At 40.0% G+C, this 26711-nt stretch overlaps 1 protein-coding gene across 2 annotated transcripts in view; it reads left to right on the top strand.

Moving 5' to 3' along the window:
• The first annotated feature begins 2993 nt into the window (after positions 1-2993).
• Positions 2994-26711, top strand: part of MTRF1 (mitochondrial translation release factor 1) — a 38300-nt gene continuing 14582 nt past the window's right edge. Inside the window, exons 1-7 of one of the 2 annotated variants that reach the window (XM_020879770.2) lie at positions 2994-3305; positions 5774-6199; positions 11037-11128; positions 12985-13066; positions 14216-14323; positions 22951-23123; positions 26219-26336. In XM_020879770.2, the coding sequence (XP_020735429.2) occupies positions 5782-6199; positions 11037-11128; positions 12985-13066; positions 14216-14323; positions 22951-23123; positions 26219-26336 (991 nt within the window). In that variant the 5' untranslated portion in view covers positions 2994-3305; positions 5774-5781. The remainder of the gene's footprint in view (positions 3306-5773; positions 6200-11036; positions 11129-12984; positions 13067-14215; positions 14324-22950; positions 23124-26218; positions 26337-26711) is intronic. The other variant, XM_020879769.2, reaches the window with a different exon arrangement.

The following is a 26711-nucleotide window of genomic DNA, read 5'->3' as shown; positions in this document are numbered from 1 at the left end:
ATTTCCTCCTCAAGGATATCTTCCCCACCCAGGGATCGAATCTGTGTCTCCTGTGCCTCCTGCATTGCAGGCGGATTCCCTACCATTTGAGCTGTCAGGGAAGCCCAGGGTTACTGGGCACAAAGAAAGCTGCTTAAGGCAGGGGACTCTGAATCGTCCAGGTCTCATCCACAGCACCTACTTTCAGGACCAGAGCGTTGCTCCCTCTCCCCTAATCCTGGTCCTCGAGTCCCTAATATATATTTTTAAAATTGAATAGTTTGATAAGTTTTTTAAAAATCCTCTTTTACTAAATATATTGTGGACATCTTCGCATACTAATTAATAACAATTGTAGCCACATTACTTTCTTTAAAAAACATGGAGTAGGAAACAATGTTTATTCTCTTTAATGATTTTTTAAATAGATAAATAACATGAAGTATATAAAGTTTTATGTACATCACAATAAATTTTTACATATTAAATGTCTTACAGTTTTGGAGGCTGGCAAGTCCAAGAGCAGGGTGCTGGCAAGGTAGGTTTCATTCTGAGGCCTCTTCTCCTGACTTGTAGGTGACTATTATCTTGCTGTTTGCTCACGTGACCTCTTTGCACTTCTTATGAAAGAGAAGGAAATCGAGAGAGACTATGCAGACTCTCTGGTGTCTTCTTGTAAGATATCAGAATAGGGTTCCACTTATATGACCTCATTTCACTTAATCACCTTAAAGGCCCTATCTCCAGTACACTCATATGGGGAGGTTAGCCTTAGTATATTGAATTTGGGAGGGATGCAATTCATCCACAGCACCAAGGCTTATTTTTTAAAAAGAAAGCTTTATATGTACTACTTAAGTTATGTATTTGCATTGTTGTTGTTGTTCAGTCACTAAGTCATGTCCGACCCTTTGCAACCCCATGAAGTGCATACACCAGTCTTCCCTGTCCTTCACCATCTCCTGGAGTTCGCTCAATTCATGTCCTTTGAGTTAGTGATGCCACCCAACCATCTCATCGTCTGTTATCTCCTTCTCCTCCTGCCCTCAATCTTTCCCAGCATCAGGGTCTTTTCCAGTGAGGTGGCTCACTGCATCAGGGTAGCCAAAGTACTGAAGCCTCAGCTTCAGCATCAGTCCTTCCAGTGAATATTCAGGGTTGATTTCCTTCAGGATTGACTGGTTTGATCTCCCTTCTGTCCAAGGGACTCTAAGAGTCTTCTCCAGCACCACAGTTCAAAAGCATCCATTCTTTGGCACTCAGCCTTCTTTATGATTCAACTCTCACATCTGTACATGACTGCCAGAGAAACCATAGCTTTGACGATACAGACCTTTGTCAGCAGTGTTAGCTTTAATAAATTGAATTTGGAACAGTTACAATTCAATCCATAGCACTAAGGTTTATTTTTTAAGAAGAAAGCCTTAAAAGTACTACTTAAGTTATATATTTGAATAAGATATCAAAATAAAAAGTCAAAAGATTTTGTTGAATAATTTAGGAGAATGGTTTATGTGGTTCCTCTGGAATTTGCAGGGCTTCCTTGGTGGCTCAGCAGGTTAAGAATTTGCTTGCAGTGCAGGAGACCCGGGTTCGATCCCTGGGTTGGGAAGATCCCCTGGAGAAGGGAACCTCTAGCCACTCCAGTGTTCTTACCTGGAGAAGTCCATGGGGTCACAAAGAGTCAGACATGACTGAGTGACTTTCAGTTTCTGGAATTTGTGAGGTCAGAGACTATTGTCTTTTCTATTCATTGCTAAATTCTCACATTAGAACAGTGAGAAGCACATAACTAGTGCTCCATATCTACTGAATGAATGACTGAATGCGTTCCTTTCTTTTTTCTCTGGAGGAGGGAGCTAGTATCAGAGCTTAAGAGCCATAGATTATCAAGACAGGTAAGCTCTATTGCTAATTCTGTTCCTTGGACAAGTTACTAAAACTCTCTGTGCCATAGTTTTCTCTTATGCAAAATGGGTTATTTTAGGGTTGTTGTAAGGATTAAATTAAATAAAAGGCTTAAGCCATTTAGAATAGTATCCAATATGTAGTTGGTAGAAGTGGATACCTTGAAATAGGTAATAAATGTTAGATATTTATATTTATGCCTAATTCCCCTTTTTCTATTTATGTTCATAACTTAAGAAAATATTCTGTGAAGTTGGTAATATGGAATTCTTGTTGCCCCTGCTTTTCAGGAAGAAATACTGAGGCACAGAGTTCAAATGACTTGTGAATGTGATCTGCAATGTAAATAAGTATCCTACTTGAATATTTAAAGTAAGGTAATATATTTGCATTTTGCTAGAATTGTTTATTATTATGTTTTTTAATGCTTTACTTAACTCATGGTTTACAAACCTCAACTGAGCCCCCAAATTCTGTTTATGCATATACAACAGATATAAAGTCACTAACTTGTAACTATATATGGTCTCCCATATTTTGTATCCTCCTTAGGACATTTAGGGCTTCCCAGGTGGTGCTAGTGGTAAAGAATCTGCCTGCAATGTGGGAGACCAGGGCTTGACCAGTGTAAGGAAGACCTCCTGAAGGAGGAAATGGTAACCACTCCAGGATTCTTGCCTGGAGAATGAACACCGGAGCCTGGAAGCCTATAGTCCATGGGGGTCACAAAGTGTGGAACACAACTCGCTATCTGAGCACTGGTATGATTTTTTAAAGATATACATGTACAGTCTCAACTAGCCATTAGGTATTTTCTCAGGCAAGGAAAGCTGAAAAGTACAGCTATTAACGTTCAGAATCCTGTAAACTTTCGAATCCTCATTTTAAAAAAAATCAGGAATCTCTGCTCGAGTGGCTCCACATGTAAAGAAATTTTTGTGTATCTTGAGCTCTTCATCAGAACTGTAGAGAACCTCCCTTCTGAGCTCGCCTGGAGCTGTGAAAACCGAAGCTGCAGCTTCGGCCTAGGGGGTTGGGGGCGGAGCGCCTGTCGGACAGAAACTACAACTCCCAGGATTCCCGGGCCGGCGCTCCCGGGAGTCGTGGTTCATTCAACACGCGGGCCCCGTTCCCGCACACCTCCCGTCTCCCTCCCCTGGCAAGCCACACTTAGGGTTCCGACTCCAGATGAGCAGGCCCACGGCCATCTCGTGGGAAGTTTTCTTGCTGTATCGTTTTCTCTGTTGTTTCCTCTGTTAGCTTATGTTGCGCACACTCAAGGACTGCTTCCGCAGAGGAGTGGAGACGCCCGAGGAGGCGGGGTCGGGCTCTAACCCAGACTGGGTGAACCCGGAGGTGAAAGGGATCCGGTGACCGCTGGGCTGAAATGTAGTGGATCACAGAAGGTTCCGACTTCAGTAAGGAAACCTAGTGTCCTTGATTTTTTTTAAGTACTCAGAGTTCATTTCTCTTTCCTGATCTAAAAAGTCTATTTTCTTTCTCTAGCTTTTTCCCATCCCATGCTGCCTCCATATGGGATCATTCCTGATACCGAGTAACACAGCGAAACTTACACGTGATACCCTCGTGCCGGCTTAATGTCGCTTCTGATTTGCAGAGGCTGAGAGTTCCTAGAATTTCAGATTAATTTTGTTAACTGTTTGTGTGTATGGGGGCGAGGGGGCGAGGGGTGATGGAGAAGACTTGCAGTTCTCAAGTATAGATAACCCTAGAAGGTGAAAGTCCTGGGGGTTACTTAGCATTGAAGTTCACGACCTAGAGAGGTGTTTCACTTGTTCAGCCGCTCCGACCCGTCACCAGGCTTCCCTGCCCTTCACTATCTCTGGGAGTTTGCCTAGACTCCTGTCCATTGAGTCGATGATGCCATCCAGCCATCTCATCCTCTGTCCTCCGCCTTCTACTAACTATTCCTAAAAAGGAACTCTAGCTAGAAGTGTTTCAACAAAAATCTTTTTGCCGTTTTTTTCTCTGTCCTTTTTCAAATGGACACACCTTCTGTGATGGAGACTAGATGTTGCTACCCATCAGGGTTCTTGTCCTCCTTAATCAATAGAAAGTGTAAAGAGGCTAGTCAGGAAATTGAGACAAGGCTTTATTGAGGCTCCTGCTACAGCAGGGGGCCGCCAGAACAAGTTTGCTTCCTTGCTCACTTGCTGGGGGTGGGGAGAGATAGGCAAGCTTGTTCGTGTCCGAGGGTCGGAAGCAGGGGTAGCTTAAGTGGTCTGTCCATCCCTTTGAGGGGTCAAGCCCAGTACCATGCTTTTACTTCCAGCTCTTCAGGCTCTTGGGAGGTGGGAGTTGGGCATTTTGGTCTCTGTATCTAGTTGTTCAGAGTTTGCCCCAACTGCGCATGCATGCAGTTATTTTAAGTCCCTTATAGTTCTGCCTATTTTGTTGCTCCTGGAGGTGTTTGTCCAACTGCAAGCATGGTGCAGGGCTCCCAAGGGGGTCCTGGGTCCCAGCCTGTCTCAATGTGAAGACAAGTGGTAACTCCTGGAGGACTAGCATTTGTGGCTACTGGACATTGGTGCCCTCTTTAGAGTGTGATTAAGTTACATTTTGTTAGCAGAACCCTGCAAACTTTGAATATTTTAGACACCATTCTATTTCCTAGGAAATAATGATATCCAAGTTAGGCGACTTACAATGATAAACTGAACTAATATATTAATAACACCTAGCATAGTAGGAACACTGGAGATAATAAAGGTTGATTCTGATCAGTTTTGACCCTTATTTCAAATTCGAACCTCAGGATTCTAGGGGCAAAGGATTTTTCTTAGAACATTTTATCTTTTCCCTTTCTTATTCAACAATCACAATTGTGTACCTTTGTTAGCTCTTTTAGTTATCTCTGTTAGAGGGAAGGAGAACAGATAGTTATTGGACACAGCCAAATTCACCTAACTTGTAATTTTTTCTTTGTAAAAATACTATGTGCTGTATGTATAGGAAATTCAGAAAACACTAAAAAGTAGGGGAAAAGGAAAAAGTATCCATAATGTCACAACTAGAGATCATAATATTAACATTTTGGTGTGTATTTTTATCTAGTTTTCCTTTTTCAAAATAAAAATCTTCCTCAATTATGAGGGGTTATGTCCCCATAAATCCATGTATTCCGTATACTGTAGAAATTTTGAAAACCTAATTGATAATATATTGTTTTTGAATCTGCTCTTTTCATTTAGTATAATTAGCTTCATTGTCTTTTTTTTAAAGCCAAATTTCTACATTTTTTACTATTAATATGTAATGTTTTTATCCTTTCAATCTCAGCTAAAAGGGAAGCATCTTTGAAGAGAGATTGCATAGTTAGGAATGAAAAACACTGAGCTCTGAACAGGCAACTTGCATTCGCCTCAACTCTGCCTGAAACTGGTAGAATGAATAATCATGATTAAGTTACTTGGCTTCTTGGGCATCTGGGTACCTAAAAGTAAAGTATTAGACAAGGAAGTAGTATTTCCTTCAAATTAAAAAATCTGTTAATATGTGAGCCACCTAAGTTTGCATGTTATTTTGCACTTGTGCTTATTCACACACTCAATTCTCAATTTTAGATTCTGGATATGTTATAAGAAATAGGTGATACAACCTATTCTATTGATATATTTATTCATTATACTCTTACTCATTTGCCTTAGTTAATTATATATGGTGAGTGGGTGGAAAACAGTGCTGTCTTCATTTATTTTGTTTGATTCAGAGATTTGAAGAATTGTTTTCCTTTGTGGGTTATTGAATTTGGGGACTTCGTTTGGAGCTGGCTGAGGCAGTGAACTGAGCTAGATTGCTTGAGGTTCCTCCCCGTTTTTCTGTCTGTGGAGTTGATATTTTTCAACTTGTGCTTATTTTGTTTCAGATGCTGAGATGAATCGTCACCTATTTGCTTGTCTTTTTAGACATCTGTCTCTTAATGGTCACCTCCAGTGCCACGTCCATCACCATTCTCATCAGCTTACACAGATCCCTCTTGACACAAGGCTGTGGGTCTTTAGGCGAAACAGAAATCACGTTCTCCATCGTCTGTTAAATAAGAATTGCTCCAGGAGATACTGTCATCAAGATACCAGCATGCTCTGGAAGCATAAAGCACTACAAAAATATATGGAGGCCCTGAGTAAAGAGTACCAAACACTTGATCATTGTTTGCAACACATCTCTGCCAGTGAAGGGGACCGGAGGTGCTTGACTCGACGGCATGCTGAGCTGGCCCCGCTTGTGGTCATTTACAGAGAAATTCAGGAGGCTGAACAAGCCATTGAAGAATTAGAATCAATGTGTAAAAGTAGGTAAAAGATGTGTGTGTGTACAAGTACAGGATTGAGTCTCTAAGCTAAAGCTATATTGAACTCGAGCTCTTAAAAAACCAACAAGTAATAAGCCCTACAATTGGAAAGGACAGGATTCTGTACTGTAGTCTGGGTGTCTGACAGTTACTAAAGAGTAACTCCTACTATGAGACTGAGATCCTCATGGTACTCGCCGAGATGCTGTTAAGGTCTGGGAGACTGAATACTGACCTTTTCAGAAGCTTTAATTTATTGAATAGATCTTTGCTGAGCTCTGTCCTAGATGCTATATACCATGGACTCAAAACTACAATTTCTACCCCATCAGAGGGCTCATGTAGTACGGGAATTGTTTCATCACCCTCAGAGGAAACCCTGCACCCTTTAGCCATCTCGTCCCAATCCCGCCTTCCCTTCCAGCCTTACTTTCTGTCTCTACCCAGTTACTTATTTCAGGCATTGTATATAAATGGAATCATCCAATATGTTACCTTATGTGATTGGCTTCTTTCACTTAGGATATGTTTAAGGTTCAATTACGTTGTAACATGTTTCTGAGCTTCATTTCTTTTTATTGATGAATTATGTCCCATTGTATAGATATCTCACATTTTATTTATACATTCATCAGTTGTTGGTTATTGATTTGTTTCCACTTTTTGGTTACTATGCACAATGCTGTTAGGAATACTTGTGTACAAGTTTTTGTGTGGACATATATTGTTGTGTGGTAACTCCAGGTTTAATCTTTCGAGGAACTGCCTGACAGGTTTTCCTAAGTGGCTGCACTGTTTTACATTCCATCTCCCATCTATGAGAGTTCAGGTTTCTCCACATCCTCTCCAACCTTTGTGATCCACCTTTGTTATTCTAGCCATCCTAGTGTATGAAATGGTAGCTTACTGTGATTTTGACTTTCATTTCTCTGATGAATGTACCTATTGTATGTCACCTTTGGATAAATGACTCTAAAATCCTTTGCCCATTTTTTAATTGAGTTGTCTTTTTGTTACTGAGTTGTAAGAGTTCTTTATGTTATAGATACAAGTTCCTTATCAGACATATTATTTTCAGAATTTTTCTTCCATTCTGTGCATCATCCCTTGAAGCACCACCATTTTTAATTTTGATGAGGTTTATCTTTTTTTTTTCCCTCTTGTTTGTGTTTTGGTGCCATATCTAAGAAACCCGCAGTCACAAAAATTCAGATCTGTGTTTTAGTCCAAGAGTTTTATATTTTTAGCCCTTATATTTATGTCATTGATCTACTTGAGTTAATTTTATATACCTAATGTGAGAGGTGTTAATTTTCAATTTTAGTATCTCTTAATAATATTGTCTTAACATTTTTCTTTTATAAACAGTTTCCAAAATATATAGAAGTTGAGAAAAAAGTATAATGGATTAACCTAGGATTCAACACTTACTTTGCTATTAGCTTTTAGTTTAGTTTATAAGCTTTATTCTGTGTATCATCATGTTTCATTAAGCCTTAGAGATGTTAAGCAATATTGCAGCCAGTCACAGTTATACCTGTAAAGTCCTGGATGTCCAAACCCTTAACCTTTTTCTGCCTTCTATTAGTGGTCCTGTGAATTTCTTACCTCTTTTTTTTTTTAATGCATATATTTATTTTTTATGCATATACTTAAAATTTTTTTATGTATTTATTTTATTGTTGGCTGCACTGGGTGTTTCTTGCTGTGTACAGTCTTTCTCTAGTTCCGGGACCGCTCTCTAGTTGCGGTGCCCGGGCTTCTCATTGTGCTGGCTTCTCTTTTTGTGGAGCATAAGCCCTAGGGCTTGCGGGCTTCAGTAGCTGTGCACAAGCTTAGTTGCCCTGCAGCATGTGGAATCTTCCCAGACCCGGGATTAACCCGTGCCCCCTGCACTGAAAGGCGGATTCTTTACCACTGGACCACCAGGGAAGCCCTTCTCACCTCTTTTAATGTGTATTATTTTTTACTCCTTTGCATAATTCCTCTCAAATTTGTAATTATTTGGGAAAGTTGCCTGCACATATTTTGCATGTTAGTCACTCAGTCATGTCCAACTCTTTGCGACCCCATGGACTGTATGTAGCCTGCCAGGCTCCTCTGTCCATGGAATTTTCCAGGCAAGAATACTGGAGTGGGTTGCCATTCCCCTCTCCAGGGAATCTTCCCAACTCAGGGATCAAACCCTATTGCACATAATAGGAGCTTACTAAATGTTTTCCGAATTAAACTGATGCAAACTCTTTCAGCCATGTTTGTATCATGCAATATTAGTAGATTCAATTAGTAGATTGCTCCTAAAGTTTCTACTACAATTCTGCTGTTTTATAATAATAGTGATAATAGCTACATTTACTAAGTCTTATTATGTGCCAGGCACTAAGCTAAGTATTTTGCAAATATTAATCTCATTTGAATGCTCACAATGACCTTATGAGGTAGGAATTTTTAATAATATTCCCACTTTATAGATGAAGAAACCGAGAGGTTAAAATGCCAAAGGTCACTTAGCTAGTCCAGAGAGGAGCAGGGATTTGAACCCAATCAGTGAGATTCCACAGCTGCTACTCTTATTCACTGCCCAAAGATTCGAAGTCCAATATAGAGTCTACCTCTGTAATATATCTTGTATGAGTCTTCTCCTATTCTTTCCACTACTTTATATCTTCCTTATAGCTCATCAAAGATGCCTACAATAAATTCCTAACTTGTAGTCTCATCTCCAAGCTTTTCCAGCCTAGTGATTGCTCAGTCATGTCCAACTCTTAGTGACTGCATGGACTATGCAGTCCATGGAATTCTCCAGACCAGAATACTGCAGTGGGTAGCCTTTCCCTTCTCCAGGGAATCTTCCCAACCCAGGTCTCCCGCATTGAAGGTAGATTCTTTACCAGCTGAGGCACAAGGGAAGCCCAAGAATACTGGAGTTGGGTAGCCTATCCCTTCTGCAGAGGATCTTCCCGCCCCAGGAATCAAACCAGGGTCTCCTGCATTGCAGGCAGATTCTTTACCAACTGAGCTATGAGGGGTTCCCAGCCTAAGTACAACCTTGACTATACTACTTTCCTGCTGTGAATTTTCAGTAAATCCCATTGCCTGTAAATATAGATTGTTTGGCTTGGCATTTAAGTGTCCCCGCAGAGTGACCCTCACCTCTCTCTGTAGTCTATTAATTCCCTTTGCATGTTCTATCTTCTGACCAAAATAGACAATTTGCCATTTCCTGGATATACTCAGACCATCCCATATTTTTGCTCATATTGTTAACCCACCAATTTCATCTTCTTGAAATTCAGTCCGCTTACAAAGTATGGCTTGAATATCATACTTTGGCTTCACTCCCCTCTGTAAAACAAGTATGATTACCTTTCTCTGTTTTGTGTTCTGATCCTTTACGTAATTGTCTTTTCAGTCCCTTTCCCTGAGCCTCAAGTACAGGGCCTGTGTCTTATTTTTATTTCCTGCAGCACCAGTCATAGGGTATAATAGACTCTTGGATCTCTTGACAATGAATTGAATCTGGTGAAACTGATTTTACAGGTTGGATTTTACAGTTCAGTAAGGAATAAAAGACCACAAAGGTAATTTTATATGGTTGCAACTCAGCAGGTTTTTCTGGTACACCTCTGACCCAGCCAACACATTGAGTCATGGCAGCCTGACTACCGTCTGAGGCTTACGAGCACAAGGCGAGGCCAGCAGTGATGGTACAGTTCTGCAACAGGCCATTTATAATTAGAAACTGAGGCCAGGGACCTCCTGGCGGTCCTGTGGTTGAGACATCACCTCCCAGTGCAGGCAGTGCGGGTCTGATCCCTGGTCAGGGAGCTGAGATCACACACACACACACAAAAGGAAGAGATGCAGTTAGATGGCACCTTATTTAGGAATCTTCAGCTAGACCACCCTTCAGGCCTCAGTGGCACCATTCTTACTACCTCTTGTAACCAGGTGAGTGTGTCCATCTTTGCCAGCAGACTGAGCCCCTTGAGACCTGAACCGTGTTTTATTCATCCTCGGGTCCCCAGCAACTAGAGCCAGTGTTAAATGTTGAAAGACGGAATGAGGCATAGAATTCCACCAGACCCCGATGACTTCCATGATTAGAGAAGGATTTTAAAGAGCCTTCTGTCTTTTATGAGTCTTCATTTCTAATTTTTTTAATTATTAAGAATTAAAAAAAAATCATTTAGCACATATCAGTCTCTAGGCATCTAAAGCAATGGGATCAGAGGTTATGGGATTCACCCTGTTTTGGCCACTATCTCATTGAGAGCTTGTTCTGTGAGTTCCAGGATTTAATTTTCTGCTTTGAAATGTGAAAAGAACCATTCTTTCCATAAAGCAGAGGTCGCCAAGATGTGTGGGTTTTTGACCCATGTGGTGTTTTAAAAAAATGTTTACTAAGGATGAGCATTTTTAAGAGCATTCAAAATTTTAAGAGTTCTTATTTCTGACTTAAAAAAATGGAGGTTCTAGCCATACTAGAGTACTCAGTGTGGTAACCAAAGGCTGCCACCTTTAGACAAGTAGTCACCCCAATTTACTCTGAAACTTAGCTTATTTGGGTTGGGAAGATCTCATCACTGATTTTTATATTTACTTATAGACATTCATATCACCAGCTCTTTGGAGCAAGATTATACTTGTTTTCACCCAAGTTTTTTAGACATACTTACCAAATACTTAATTGATATTCTCTTAACTATTGTTAATAGTTCTTTTTTATAATCCCTTGCCTTCACAAGATAAAATTCAGTAGATTGAGATTAGGTAGCTATTTAAAAGTTTCTTGGTGAGTATTTGAACATTTTTACTATTATTTGGTGGTTTGTAGGTCTGAATAAACAAGATGAAAAACAGCTACAAGAACTTGCATTGGAAGAGAGGCAAACCATTGCTCAGAAAATCAGCATGTTATACAGTCAGGTATGTTTTTTTGTTTTGTTTTGTTTTGTTGAGGTATGTTTTAAGAGGTAAACTGAACCTAATACTGTGAATATAAAGGAATACTGTTCTTGCTAGATTATGTTTTGGTGCTTAAAGTACTTTCTGAACACCAGTTTTATTAAGTCTTCTCTTAGAAAGATTGATAATGTTGGGTTTAGTGCTGTAATTTACGACAGAATGAGATTGAGTGAAGAGATTGTGATGGCAAAGAAAAGAACAAGCCCCCCTACCTCCAGGCAAAAGTATTCCAAAGCTGAATCTACTTCAACAAGGGGAGGAGTCCAGAGTTTTTAAGTCTTAGAAAGAGGGAGTGGTTCATGCTGCTTAGGTTAATTATGGAAGGGAATCCAAGACTGTAGAGACAATGGATTAATGTAAGTCTTTAGCCCTTTCTAGCTCAGTGGATGGATTGTCTAAAATGAAGATACAGCACTGCATCTTATGTTCCCCTTTGTCCTGTTTGCCATCCTCCTACCTTCAGTCTTCCCTACTCTAGGAATCCAGTAGATGGGCTTTGTTTTTTTAATTGAAGTACAGTTGATTTACAATGTTGTGTTAGCTTCAAGTGTAGAGTACAGTTATTCTGTTACATATACACACACACACACACACATATATCTTCTTTCTCAGCTTCTTTTTCCTTATAGGTTGTTACAAAATTTTCAGTATAATTCCCTCTTCTATACAGTAGGTCCTTGTTTATTTTATATATAGTAGTATCAGTTCAGTTCAGTTCAGTCACTCAGTTGTGTCCGACTCTGCGACCCCATGAATCGCAGCACGCCAGGCCTCCCTGTCCGTTACCAACTCTTGTACTCTTAATTTTTCCCTCCCCTTTTCCCTTTGATGACCCTAAGTTTGTTTTCTATGTCTGTGCATCTGTTTCTATTTTGTAAATAAGTTCATTTGTATCCTTTTTTTTTTAAGTTTCCACAGATAAGCAACAGTATATGATATTTGTCTTTCTCTGCCTGGCTTACTTCATTTAGTATGATAATAATCTCTGGAAGGGCTGTTTGAGGGGTTGAGGAGGATGTGGTGGAGATATCAATATTTTTTTCCCTGATGGAAACAGCTAGTCAAAAACAGAAGTCAGACGTCTGACTCCTAGTCTAATATTCTCTCCATCAGGCCATAACATTTCTAGCAGAGATGGACTATTTCAAAAACTGTCAGTAGGAAGAGTCATGATACATGGGTAATTTCAGTTTGATTTGAAAGACCTTTTAGTAATAATAAAAATAAAGCTGCTTCCTTTTTCTTCCTAAGAGGGAAATTGGTTACTTTCTTTATCAGCAAGTCCCTCTTTTTCTTATTACACTGAGAAGATATTTGAGCCTTATCTTGGGAGTCCTCAATCTATTCTTTAAACCAACTCTGCTGAGAAGATAGGGCATGGCCTGGCACTGGCATTTATTGTGGGAGAGAACATGTAATCATATATGAAAAGTCCTCATTTTCTCCATATGAAGACTTTGAAAGCTTTCTTTCATTAGATGAAAGAAGCTACTGTTCAGGACTACTAGAAGCAGAATCTGAAGAAAATTGAATGGAACCCTGGACTTTGATCTGAACTTCTGTGTTTTAGAAAATTGAGATAATCTGATAGCATTGTAGAAACTATCCCAACAAGTAACTTCATTGTTTAATGTAAATTGGTTGCTTATCTTAGGCCTAATTAGGTCTGCTTATTAAAGCCAGACCTCTTGGGATGATCTATGATTTTATTAATTACCGATTTTATTAATATTTGGGAATCTCTTATCTGAGTTCAAGTAATAACAGCATACCATGGAAACTATACACACTGATACTGATTTTTCTCCCTTTTTCAGCTTTTCCAGAGTCTACTGCCAAAGGAGAAATATGACAAAAATGATGTTATTTTAGAAGTGACATCTGGAAGAACGACTGGAGGTCAATAAAATAATTTTATTGTAAATGATCTTAAAAAATACTTGAATGTTACCTTGATTTGACACACTATAACTTTAAAAGTTTGTTAAATGTGTTTCCCTTTGGAAGTAGTTACTTCTCAACTCCTAAGGGGCCTTTCAAGGAGGACTTTCCTAAAATTTCCTGGAATTTCTTTTCCTAGAAAAAGCGGAAATTTTTTTTTATTGAAGTATAGTTGATTTACAGTGTTGTCTTAGTTTCTAGTATACAGTGATTCAGTCACACCTATATATATATTTCTTTTTCATATTTTTTTATTGATTTATTATAGGATATTGAATATATTCTAGTGTGCTATACAGTAGAACGTTGTTGTTGATCTATTATGTATACAGTATTATGTGTCTGCTAGTCCCCGACTCCTCATTTATCCCTCCTCATCCCCTATCCCTTTTGGTAAACATAAATTTGATGTCTGTATCTGTAAGTCTGTTTCTGTCTCATAAATCAGTTCATTTGAGTCATATTTTAGATTCCACATAGAAGCAATATCATTTGATATTTGTCTTTCTTTTCTGACTTACTTCACTTTGTAAGATAATCTCTAGGTCCATCCATATTGCTGCGCAGACGGCATTACTTTGTTCTTTTCTATGGCTTAGTAGTATTCCACTATATATGTGTACCAGACCTTTCTTTATCTATTCATCAGTCGGTGGACATTTACGCTGTTTCCATGTCTTGGCTATTGTAAATTATGCAGCAGTGAACACTGGGGTGCATGTGCCTTTTCATATTAGAGTTTTCTCCAGATAGATGCCCAGGAATAGGATTGCTGAGTCATATGGCAACTCTATTTTTAGTTTTTTAAGGAACCTCCATACTGCTTTCCATAGTGACTGTACCAGTTTACATTCATGTACACTGTAGCAGTGTACACCAGCATTGTTGGCAGGTTCCTTTCTCTCCATACCTCCTCCAGCATTTGTTATTCATAGACTTTTAACGGTGGCCATTCTGACCAGTGTGAATCGATACCTCCTTTGTAGTTTTGATTTGCATTTCTCTAATAATTAGTGATGTTGAGCATCTTTTCATGTGCCTATTGTCCATCTGTATGTCTACTTTGGAAAATGTATACTGACTGAATATTTTTAAATTTTCTTTTAGGTGATATCTGCCAACAATTTACCCGAGAAATATTTGATATGTACCAGAATTATTCAAGCTACAAACACTGGAGATTTGAACTTCTGAATTATACACCAGCTGATTATGGTAGGTGTGTTTGAGGATTTTGTCCATAGACAATGCTGAAAATTATTTTTTCTCTGCTTTTGATGAGAACCACATTGTCCTGTTTTTTTAAAACATGTGGTCTACATCGATTAAATATTGTGACATGGACTCTTCAATTACAGTGGCTTACTACAGTAGAATTCTTACTATAGAAGAAGAGAATGGGAAAGAGAGAAGCATCCTCTTAGGAAGGAATATATGAATTAGAAAACTTTCCCTATGGAGGGTTGATAAATGCCTGGCCTGGGAAATCATTGTTCTGTTATTCAGAGCCAAGATGTACTAAACTTTTTAAAGTACTTATAATGTGTTAGATGTTTATGAGAATGCAGAAAAAGTTAGTCATTTATCTTTAGTTTCAAGATGCTCCCACTCAAGCTGGACTGATAAAAACTTAGACAACATAAACAATAAGAAACTAGTGCAAGTCTTTAATGTTTTAAATACTCAAGTACGTTAAATTAGAACTGCTGATAATTGTCTTTTGTTCCATTCTTTTAATCCATCTGGAAGTTTTTAATCTGCTTGGTTACACCAAGATACACCATAGTAGACAGGGGGCCCATGAGTAATAACCCACAAATGATCAAAGTGGAGAAAGAAGATTCATATAGTGACGCAATCCAGGGAAATGAAAACCACTGGCGAGCATAGGAAGTGTGTGCTCGGTACAGATTTGAAGTCCAGTCAGTGGTCAGGAAAGGGGAAGACCAGGAGAGCAGAGGGAAGGAGTAATCCGAGCAATGGCATGATGGTGGGGAACATCTTGCTGTGTGTATAGAGGTGGGGAAGCCAGTTAATCGGGATATTTGTGATGAGAAGTGAGAGGAAATAGGTTTGAAAGAGTAGATTTGCAGCAGACATGAAAGCTGAACAGGCCTTGATTATTAGGGGGCTGTTGAGCATTTTGTTAATAAGAATATCATTTGATAATATATATTGTAAGAAGATTATTTTTTCTTTTTTATTGAAGTATAGTTGGTTTATAATATTTTTTCAATTTTTGGTATATGTCACAGTGATTCATACATACACACACACACACACACACAGAGATATAATTCTCTGTGCTATACCATAGGTCCTTGTTGGTCTTCTTTTATGTACGTGAAGTGAAAGTCACTCAGATGTGTCTGACTCTTTGCGACCTCATGGACTATACAGTCCATGGAGTTCTCCAGGCCAGAATACTGGGGTGGGTAGCCTTTCCCTTCTCCAGGGGGTCTTCCCAACCCAGGGGTCAAACCCAGGTTTCCCGCATGGTAGGCAGATTCTTTACCAACTGAGCCACAAGGGAAGCCCATTTTATGTATAGTAGTGTATATATGTTAATCCAAATCTTCTAAATCTCTGCCCCTCTTTCCCCGTTGGTAACCAACACTTAGTTTTAAGATAATTTTGACAGCAGTGTGAAAGATGGATTGAAGAGGCTAGATTTAAGGCAGGTGGCTGAGAGGTTATTACAGTAACCAGGTGTGACTAAGAGTTAGAATTGGGAGTAGACATATGAGAGACCTTCAGAGGAAGAATGGGCAAAATCTGGTAACTGATGAGAGAAGCTATTGCTTGCCAACTGTGTCCGGCATGCAGTGTGGGTCATTTGATCCTTAAAACCCTGTGAGATAGGTATTGTTAATCCTATTTCACAGATGAAAATCTAGGCTCAGAGAATAAGTAACTAATCCAAGATCACACAATAAGTAATGGCAGTCCTGGGGTTAGATTTAATTCCACACTACATCCCATTAGTTTATTCTGACACAAAGGAAATGAGCCATAGGGACCTAATCTTTCTAGCTGAGACGATTGCAATAGTCATTCATGCCAAATGAAATAGAAATTGGAAGGCAGACTCCACTTGGGAAGAACAGTGAAAGTGATTTTTGCATGATTGTGTGTGTTGTTATAGAGAACATCCCTTTAGAAATAAGTAAGTGCTGAAGCTGGGTAACCAGAGCTTTGGTGAGGGAATAGAGTTGAGGAGAGATATCTGATAGCTGTTAGAACAGAGATGGGGGCTTCCCTGGTTGCTCAGCTGGTAAAGAATCCACCTGCAATGCAGGAGACCCTGGTTCGATTCCTGGGTTGGAAAGATCCTCTGGAGGAGGACATAGCAACCCACTCCAGGATTCTTGCCTGGAGAATCTCGTGGACAGGGGAGCCTGGTTGGCTACCATCCATAGGGTTGCAAAGAGTTGGACACTACTGAAGAGACTTAGCACAGAATATATATATATATGTATGTGTACATACTTAATGTTTAATTGAAATATAGGGAACTCATAGAGATTCACATAGCACTAGAAGCTAAGATTGGGGGAAAACACACTTAAATGTAAAAATTCATATATCAAATGACTTCCAAGTCTTTTAGTTTTGTGATCTTGGGACAGATAGGGAAAATCCTCAACCATTACATAAGTAGTTAATACTACATGATTACAAGATTACTCTTTGTAGAAGCAGTGCAGGGTGATGGCTCTTGACATGTAGTGTAGGTCTATCACTGTCATTCTATATTCCTGATTTCTAGGGACTTGAGAAATGTCTTTCAAATTAAAGGGGGACTTCCCTGAGTGGCTCAGTGGTAAAGAATCCACTTACCAATGCAGGAGACTCGGGTTCAATCCCTGGGTCGGGAAGACCCCCTGGAGAAGGAAATGGCACCCCACTCCAGTATTCTTGCCTGGAAGTCCCACCATGGACAGAGGAGCCTGGCGGGCTACAGTCCATGTGGTCGCAAAAGAGTTGGACGTGACTTGGTGACTGAACAACAACAACAAGTGAAATTTATTATATTCTCTCTTCCCTCCCAACCGATTAATGTTTGTAATTATGTTTTGTTATTTTCTGCTCACCAGCTGAATTCAGGGCGAGGTCATTAAAGTGATGTGGTGGTTGGGACTTCCCTGGCAGTCCAGTGGTTAAGAGGCTGTGCTCCCAGTGCCAGGGGCATGGGTTCGATCTCTGGTTGGTGAACTAAGATACTGCAGGCCACACATCAAGGCATAAAAAAATAACTAACTAAATAAAAATAACGTGGTGGTTGATTTAATGTGTCCAGAGGTAATACTTTTCACCACAGCTGTTGAGAAATAAGTTTATGAGGGGAGCCCTGGCATCACTAAAGAGCTGTCTGATAGTTTTTATCTGCAGCCAAGACCCTACAGTGGGAACTCTAGTAGATGAATTAGGAAACCTAAGGGTAGTTGGAGCAATTGGATCTCAAGGTAGCAGTGTTGGCACTCAGCGGCCAAAAGCAATATGGGTGTGGTTACCATAATGGACAGCAGAGTAAAAGGAGCAATCGGAATAGGCTGACTTATGCAGACAGGGCATTGGCTGGTTAACATGTGTCCCTGGGAGTAAAGAATGGAAGCCTACTACATTCTTTTTTTTTTTTTTTTAATTTTTATTAGTTGGAGGCTAATTACTTTACATCATTACAGTAGTTTTTGTTATACATTGAAATGAATTAGCCATGGATTTACATGTATTCCCCATCCCAGTCCCCCCTCCCACCTCCCTCTCCACCCGATCCCTCTGGGTCTTCCCAGTGCACTAGGCCCGAGCACTTGTCTCATGCATCCAACCTGGGCTGGTTATCTGTTTCACCCTAGATAATATACATGTTTCAATGCTGTTCTCTTGAAACATCCCACCCTCGCCTTCTCCCAGAGTCCACAAGTCTGTTCTATACATCTGAGTCTCTTTTTCTGTTTTGCATATAGGGTTATCGTTACCATCTTTCTAAAGTCCATATATATGTGTTAGTATACTGTAATGGTCTTTATCTTTCTGGCTTACTTCGCTCTGTATAATGGGCTCCAGTTTCATCCATCTCATTAGAACTGATTCAAATGAATTCTTTTTAATGGCTGAGTAATATTCCATGGTGTATATGTACCACAGCTTCCTCATCCATTCGTCTGCTGATGGGCATCTGGGTTGCTTCCATGTCCTGGCTATTATAAACAGTGCTGCGATGAACATTGGGGTGCACGTGTCTCTTTCAGATCTGGTTTCCTTGGTGTGTATGCCCAGAAGTGGGATTGCTGGGTCATATGGCAGTTCTATTTCCAGCTTTTTAAGAAATCTCCACACTGTTTTCCATAGTGGCTGTACTAATTTGCATTCCCACCAACAGTGTAAGAGGGTTCCCTTTTCTCCACACCCTCTCCAGCATTTATTGCTTGTAGACTTTTGGATAGCAGCCATCCTGACTGGCGTATAATGGTACCTCATTGTGGTTTTGATTTGCATTTCTCTGATAATGAGTGATGTTGAGCATCTTTTCATGTGTTTGTTAGCCATCTGTATGTCTTCCTTGGAGAAATGTCTGTTGAGTTCTTTGGCCCATTTTTTGATTGGGTCATTTATTTTTCTGGAGTTGAGCTGGAGGAGTTGCTTGTATATATTTGAGATTAATCCTTTGTCTGTTGCTTCGTTTGCTATTATTTTCTCCCAATCTGAGGGCTGTCTTTTCACCTTGCTTATAGTTTCCTTTGTTGTGCAAAAGCTTTTAAGTTTCATTAGGTCCCATTTGTTTATTTTTGCTTTTATTTCTGAAATTCTGGGATGTGGGTCATAGAGGATCCTGCTGTGATTTATGTCGGAGAGTGTTTTGCCTATGTTCTCCTCTAGGAGTTTTATAGTCTCTGGTCTTACATTTAGATCTTTAATCCATTTTGAGTTTATTTTTGTGTATGGTGTTAGAAAGTGTTCTAGTTTCATTCTTTTACAGGTGGTTGACCAGTTTTCCCAGCACTACTTGTTAAAGAGGTTATCTTTTTTCCATTGTATATCCTTGCCTCCTTTGTCGAAGATAAGGTGACCATAGGTTCGTGGATTTATCTCTGGGCTTTCTATTCTGTTCCATTGATCTATATTTCTGTCTTTGTGCCAGTACCATACTGTCTTGATGACTGTGGCTTTGTAGTACAGTCTGAAGTCAGGCAGATTGATTCCTCCAGTTCCATTCTTCTTTCTCAGGATTACTTTGGCTATTCGAGGTTTTTTGTATTTCCATACAAATTGTGAGATTATTTGTTCTAGTTCTGTGAAAAATACCGTTGGTAGTTTGATAGGGATTGCATTGAATCTATAGATTGCTTTGGGTAGTATAGTCATTTTGACAATATTGATTCTTCCAATCCATGAACACGGTATATTTCTCCATCTGTTTGTGTCCTCTTTGATTTCTTTCATCAGTATTTTATAGTTTTCTATGTATAGGTCTTTTGTTTCTTTAGGTAGATATACTCCTAAGTATTTTATTCTTTTTGTTGCAATGGTGAATGGTATTGTTTCCTTAATTTCTCTTTCTGTTTTCTCATTGTTAGTGTATAGGAATGCAAGAGATTTCTGTGTGTTAATTTTATATCCTGCAACTTTACTGTATTCATTGATTAGCTCTAGTAATTTTCTGGTAGAGTCTTTAGGGTTTTCTATGTAGAGGATCATGTCATCTGCAAACAGAGAGAGTTTCACTTCTTCTTTTCCTATCTGGATTCCTTTTACTTCTTTTTCTGCCCTGATTGCTGTGGCCAAAACTTCCAAAACTATGTTGAATAGTAGTGGTGAGAGTGGGCACCCTTGTCTTGTTCCTGATTTCAGGGGAACCTACTACATTCTTATTTGACCTGTATAAGCAGAAAAGTTCTAGGTCAAGTGAACAAAAGTCTAACCTGTGTCATAAAAACAGAAGTCATGGCCCCTTAGTCAGTTCCCAGATTTGAGCCAGTTTGTAGACCTAAAACCCCTTGAATAAAGGCAAGACTGGGTCCTCTTGAGAAAGTCGGTACATGCCAGAAATTTATACTGCCAGTCTTTCTCCCAGGCTTTCCTGGTGGCTTAGATAGTAAAGAATCTGCCTGCAATGCAGGAAACCTGAGTTCTATCCCTGGGTTGGGAAGATCCCCTGGAGTAGAAAATGGCAACTCACTCCAGTTTTCTTGCCGGGAGAATCCCATGGACAGAGGATCCTGGCAGACTGCAGTCCATGGAGCTGCAGAGTCAGATACGACTGAGCAGCTAACACTTTCACTTTCCCTAACGGGGAGTATTAAATACGTGATTATCTATAGAACTAGGTCTAACTGAGGACTAAGAGGAAAAAGTACAGTATATAAGGACTGTTAGATCTGACAGTATAGAGTGCAGTCATTTGCAAAATGGGAAGGAGAACGGGACGAGCACATGCAAAAAAGTTTTATAATGTTTTTAGTAATTGTATTGGTGGTAGAACTAGTAGTGTTATTCTGAGACTGCTGTTTATGAAATATTGGATAAAATAGAAGAGTAATTATGAGATACTCTAATTCTGGTATCCTCTCTGTCTTTGGGAACCAAGATTCTCAGTATGGAAAGCAAGTGATATAGGAGTACTAGAGAAGACATTGTGATCTTTAATTTATATTAGAAGTATCAGTTATCAGAACAAGTTGTCTGAGATTTTACCCTACTTGCAAGACAGGAATTTAGCAAGTCACAGTTTCATGGGTCAGAGACAAAGGATGGTTTATGACTCATGGTAGTAGCAGTAACCAGAATATCAGCATTTTTGTGCTGGTTTCATGAGCTCCACGTCCCAAAAGGCAACTGGAAGGTCAGATGACACCTACCCACATGGTGGGTTTCAAAACAGAAGAGGAATCCTGAGCATGGGGTTCTCTATTTTATTTTGCTGAGTCTCCATTGCCATGCACACAGGCTTAGCTGCCCTGCAGCGTGTAGGATCTTAGTTCCCTGATCAGAGATCAAACCCGTGTCCCCTGCATCGGAAGGTGGAGTCTTTTTCTTGGCTGAGCTGGGTGGGCTCTGCGGGCTTTTTCTCCAGTTGCGGTGGCTTCTCTTGTTGCCGAGCACGGGCTCGCGGGCGTGTGGGCTCCGCAGCTGTGGCTCCCGGCTCCGGAGCACAGGCTCCGCAGCTGTGGCGCACGGGCTTAGCTGCTCCGCGGCCCGTGAGATCTTCCCCGACCAGGGATGGGATCCGTGTCTCCTACATTGGCAGGCACTTGTCCTTTGCTCTAGAGGGAGACATTATCTCCAAAGCTGTTCACTAAACAAATACCCTTAAAAAGATATTCTGGAACAAAAGGGCAGGCAGTTCCTTGTTTACAAAATGTGCAGAAATGCAAGAAACTGATAAGGAATTGTTTCTCAACGTCTCTGTAAACTCATGAGGTATTTCCTATCTCTGTCCACTGAAAAGGTCTGGAAACAATGACCAACCCAGTATTAGTGAATATCCCTAGTTCCCCAATATTGAAAACATTGAAATATTAATTTCCTTCGAAAGGAACCAGGGCTTCTTGGAGAAATGGCTGAATCTAGGTTTTGTTTTTTTTTACGTCACTTAGTCATGTCCAACTCTTTGTGACCCTATGGGCTATACAGTCCCTGGAATTCTCCAGGCCAGAATACTGGAGTGGGTAGCTTTTCCGTTCTCCAGGGGATCTTTCCAACCCAGGATTGAACCCAGGTCTCCTGCATTGCAGGTGGATTCTTGACCAGCTGAGCCACAAGGGAAGCCCATAGAATTGGACTGTCACCTTTCTACAACCTCTGTGGTACATGAAGCATCAAACATTGTTTGATAAAAACATAAGAGACAACCAGACATTGTCTGTCTCCTGTTGTCTTGCCAAAGAGTTCAATCTAGTTTCTGGATCCAGCTGCCCAGTAGCAGCCAGTACAGAGGGCAGAGAAGAGATTGAAGCGTGCCAAGAGTATGCAGTCAGCAAAACCAAGCTGTGGGAAATTTCTGTATGTCAACAGCCCTGGTTCCTCAATGGATAACTTGAGATGGGTGATGAACTTACAGACTGAGATTTGAAAGACGTATCAACTTTTTTAAATGGACAAGACTACACTGTAGTGCCTAGGGCAGCACATTAGGTAATAAAGTTATAGTAGAGAAGGGAATAAAAAGTAGTGGTTACCTGAGAAAGGGAGGGGATTGTAGGAAAGGCAGATCTATGGGAGGGCCTTGCAGGTGCCTGATAAAGTTCTTTTTCTTAATCTTGAACCATGCATTTGATTCATGTGGTTTTCTATGTCTGTGTATTATTTTACAATAAAAAGATTTTTTTTAAACAATATGTTCAATAAGAAGCTAGTTTAGGCATTGTGCTGATTTTTCTGCTTCACAGACAAGCAAGAATTAAATTTCAATAGATTCTTGAAAGCTTGGGAGGACCTATAGAATTATTCATCATTATCAAATTGCTCTGGTATTGAGCATTCATATATGGCACCAAATTAGCCTAAGATCGCATAGATTCAATGCAGAAAATTTCCCAGTATTCTTTTTTTCTAATGCTATTTTTATAAAAGTGAAATTTGTTCATCATAAAACTTTGCAACAAAAACACTTAAGATGAAAAACATGCTGTTGTTCTGTTCTCCAGAGATAACCATAAACAATTTTTTTGTATGTTTCCTATTACATATTAATAGACTTATGTTGGGAAAACGTCTTTTTGGACCGACTTTATGTTCTCATCTCAGGCTCTGTGCTCACAGGGGCCTTTCATGAAGGCCATTTAAGGTCCTGATGCCTTTCAAAGTGGAATTCATCATTACGCTGGAACTTTTTTTCATAGGTGGGCTGCATCACGCAGCGGCCCGGATTTCCGGTGATGACGTCTACAAGCACTTGAAGTACGAAGGTGGGATTCACCGGGTTCAGCGCATCCCGGAGGTGGGCCTGTCATCCCGGATGCAGCGGATTCACACGGGGACGATGTCGGTGATCGTGCTCCCCCACGCGGATGAGGTACCCCCTGCAGGGACCCCGAACCGTTATCTGGGGAGGTCCGCCGGAGTGTCACTGTCCGCGCAAAGCTCCTGTGCGTTCTGCACCCCAAACCTGTGAGCGTCTTTCCCCCCACGAAGCAGCGCCTCCATTCTCTGCGCACAGCAAGTGACCGGCCCACAGTTCAGCTCACCTCTGACACCGGCTCCCTGGGCAAGTGGCTCGGCTTCCACCAGCGGGACTCAGCCCCGCCGCACGGCCGCCCGCCCACGTCAGAGCCAGGCGTGAAAGCAGGCTGTCTCCTGGGCTCCTGCGTCCGGAGGGCCCCGCGCCCCCTCCTTAGTCTCAGTAATTTACTAAAGGGGCTCACAGAACACAGGAAAACAGTGTCCTTACTAGCGCGTGCAGGCTCTCTGTGACCCCACGGACCTCCGTCCGTGGAATTCTCCAGCAAGAATACTGGTGTGGGTTGCCACGCCTTTCTCCAGGGGATCTTCCCAACCCAGGGATAGAACTCTAGTCTCCTGCACTGGCAGGCGGATCCTTTACCACTGAGCCACCCGGGAAGCTCATACTTACTAGACTACTGCCTTATTGCAAAAAGTATAACTCAGGAAGGGCCAGGTGGAAGAAACTCCGAGAACTCAAAGAGGTGTAGAGCTTCCACGCCCTTCCAGGCTCGCCTCCCTGCCTGCAGCTTCACATGCTCATCAGCCTGGCAGCTCTGAACCCTGTGCTTGGGGGACTTTTATGGAGTCTTCCATACATAGACATGGTTGCGTAAATCAATAGACTTTGGGGATTAATTCAACCTCCAACCCCTCTCCCCTCCCTGGAGATTGGGGTGGAGCTGGCCATCAGTCTGCATGCTGTGGTTACCCATGGTTTTCCAAATATCACCTTATTAACATAAAGTCAAATGTGGTTCAGAGGGGCTTGTTATGAATCACACAGACACCTTTGTCACTCTTACCACTTAGGAAAATACCCAAAGGTTTTAGGAGCTCTCTGCTGAGAACTGAACAATATATATTTCTTACCGTAAATCACAATATCACAATTAATACTTAGTCCAGTTAATAGTTTCCTCAGTCATCAAAAAGTATCTTTATAGCTATTTTCTTAAACGAGGATGCTATCAAGTTTCACTGCTATTGCAGTTTGTTGTTATAACTATTTATGCCTGGAACAGTCTTCCAACCTTTTTTTTTTTTAAATGACATTGACATTTTGAAGAGTCTAGACCTTTTGTCTTTTTTTTTCTTTTTTTAGACCTTTTGTCTTGTAGAATGTTCCACATTCTGGATTCGTCTGTTTCCTTATAACACTCTTTAACTTGTTCCTTTATCTCCTGCATTCTATGAAAAGTTGTATTTAAATATTCCATTCTATTCAGGTTATACATTTAGAGCAAGAATACTTCGCAGGTGTAGTTATATTCATGTTGTGTCTCATCACAAGTCAGAATATCAGATTACCCCACTTTTAGTGAGGATCACTTTGAGCATTTAGTGAAGTTGGTGACCACAAAAAAAATCCTGATTGTGAAAGTGTATTTCTCTCTTTATAATAAGGGGATAATCTAAGTAATATAATAATATAGTAATATAAGTAATATATCCTATTCCCAACAACTTGTCTTCAATGGTCTTTAACCATCCAGTAGTGATCTTTGCCTGAATTAGTTATTTAGTTTGGTGTTTCAAAATGATGATTTTCTAATTTCATCATTCCTTCTGCATGTATTAACTGGCATTCTTTACTGTGAAGAACTTTCCTCCCCACTACCTTCTCTCCTCCTTTCTTCTCTTTCCATTTTCATTTTACCTCATTATAAACTCATATATTGAATTTTGTATGTTTGTGACTTCATTATAGACTTACAGATTTATTTTTTAAATTCAATAAGATATAATCACTATTATTTTTCTTTTTGAAAAAATTGAGGTATAGTTGATTTACAGTATTATGTTTCAGGTGTACAACACAGTGATTCACTATTTTGAAAGGTTATACGCCATTTATAGTTATCATAAAATATTGGCTTTCTTCCCTGTGCTGTACAATATATTCTTATAGTTCATTTATTTTATACAAAATAGTCTGTACTTCTTACTCCCCTACATCTGTCTATTCTTCTCTTCCCCCTTTTGCTTTCCTCACTGGTAACCACTAGTTTGAGTCCATTTCCATTTTTGTTATATTCAGTAGTGTGTTTTAATTTTTAAACTTCCTATATAAGTGATGCTATACATATTTGTCTTTCTCTGTTCAACTTATTTCACTAAGCACAGTACCCTCCAAGTTCATTTATGTTATTGCAAATCGCAAAATTTCATTTTTTCTGGCTGAGCAATATTCCAGTGTGTGTGTGTGTGTGTGTGTGTGTGTGTGTATCACATCTTTATTCATTCATGGATACTTACATTGCTTGCATATCTTGGCTGTTATAAATAATACTACTGTGAACATTGGGGTGAATATATCTCTTTGAGTTTAGGTTTTTATTTTCAGATACATACCCAGGAGTGGAATTGCTGGATATGTTAGTCCTATTTTTAGTTTTTTGAGAAACCTCCATGTTACTTTCCACAGTGATGCACCAATTTACATTCCCACCAACAGTGTACAAGGGTTTCCCTTTTTCCATATCCTCCCTGACATTGAATGATAGCCATTCTTTCTGATGATAGCCATTCTGACAGATGCAAGGTGATACCTCACTGTGGTTCTGATTTGCATTTCTCTGATGATTAATGATGGGAGCATCTTTTCATGTGCCTGTTGGCCACTTGAGTGTCTTCTTTAGAAAAATGTCTATTCATGTTCTGCCTTTTTAAAAAAATATATTTTGTATCTAAGATAGCTTTGTGGGATGATAGATCATAAAACTTTTGAAAGATTACATAACTCAGTGGTCTCATAAATCGGTGTTTAAAATAGCATCTGTTGGAATAGGGTGTTTATGGTTCTTTCTTTGTTATAAGTTATTTCACCTCTTAGTCAAATGGCTGTGATTTAAAACAATACAGTTTATTTGAGAGACCTTGGGATCAGTGTAATATTTAAGTATTTGTCAAGTATGGGATTTACTCATGCTGTACTTTTGGTTCTAGGTAGATGTGAAGGTAGAGCCTAAGGACTTGCGAATAGACACATTTCGAGCCAAAGGAGCAGGAGGGCAGCATGTTAACACAACTGATAGTGCTGTCAGACTTGTCCACATCCCCACAGGTAAGCTGGTCCTTTTGCCTTTGTACTTTTAACTCTTTTTTCCACATGTTATAAAACTGTTCGGCATTTAGAAAGAGTTTTATGTTAGTGTCTGTCTTCTTGCACAAACTCTTTAAAGATGACACAGGAGGGACTTCCCTGGTAGTCCAGTGGCTAAGACTCCACACCCCCATTGCAGAGGGCCCGAGTTCAATCCCTAGTCCGGGAACTAGATCCCACGTGTCACAACTAAAGAGATATTGCATGCCATGATGAAAGATCCCCCTCGCTGCAAGTAAGACCCAGAGCTGCCAGATAAATACCTAAGTAAATAAATACATAAAAGATTTTCTAAAAAAAAAAAAAAAAAAAAAAGGTGACACTGGGTCATGGGTT

Source organism: Odocoileus virginianus, chromosome 8 (assembly GCF_023699985.2).
Source record: "Odocoileus virginianus isolate 20LAN1187 ecotype Illinois chromosome 8, Ovbor_1.2, whole genome shotgun sequence".
NCBI lineage: Eukaryota > Metazoa > Chordata > Mammalia > Artiodactyla > Cervidae > Odocoileus > Odocoileus virginianus.
Note: the sequence above shows the minus strand (reverse complement) of the source record. Positions and strands in the feature narration are given on the sequence as shown.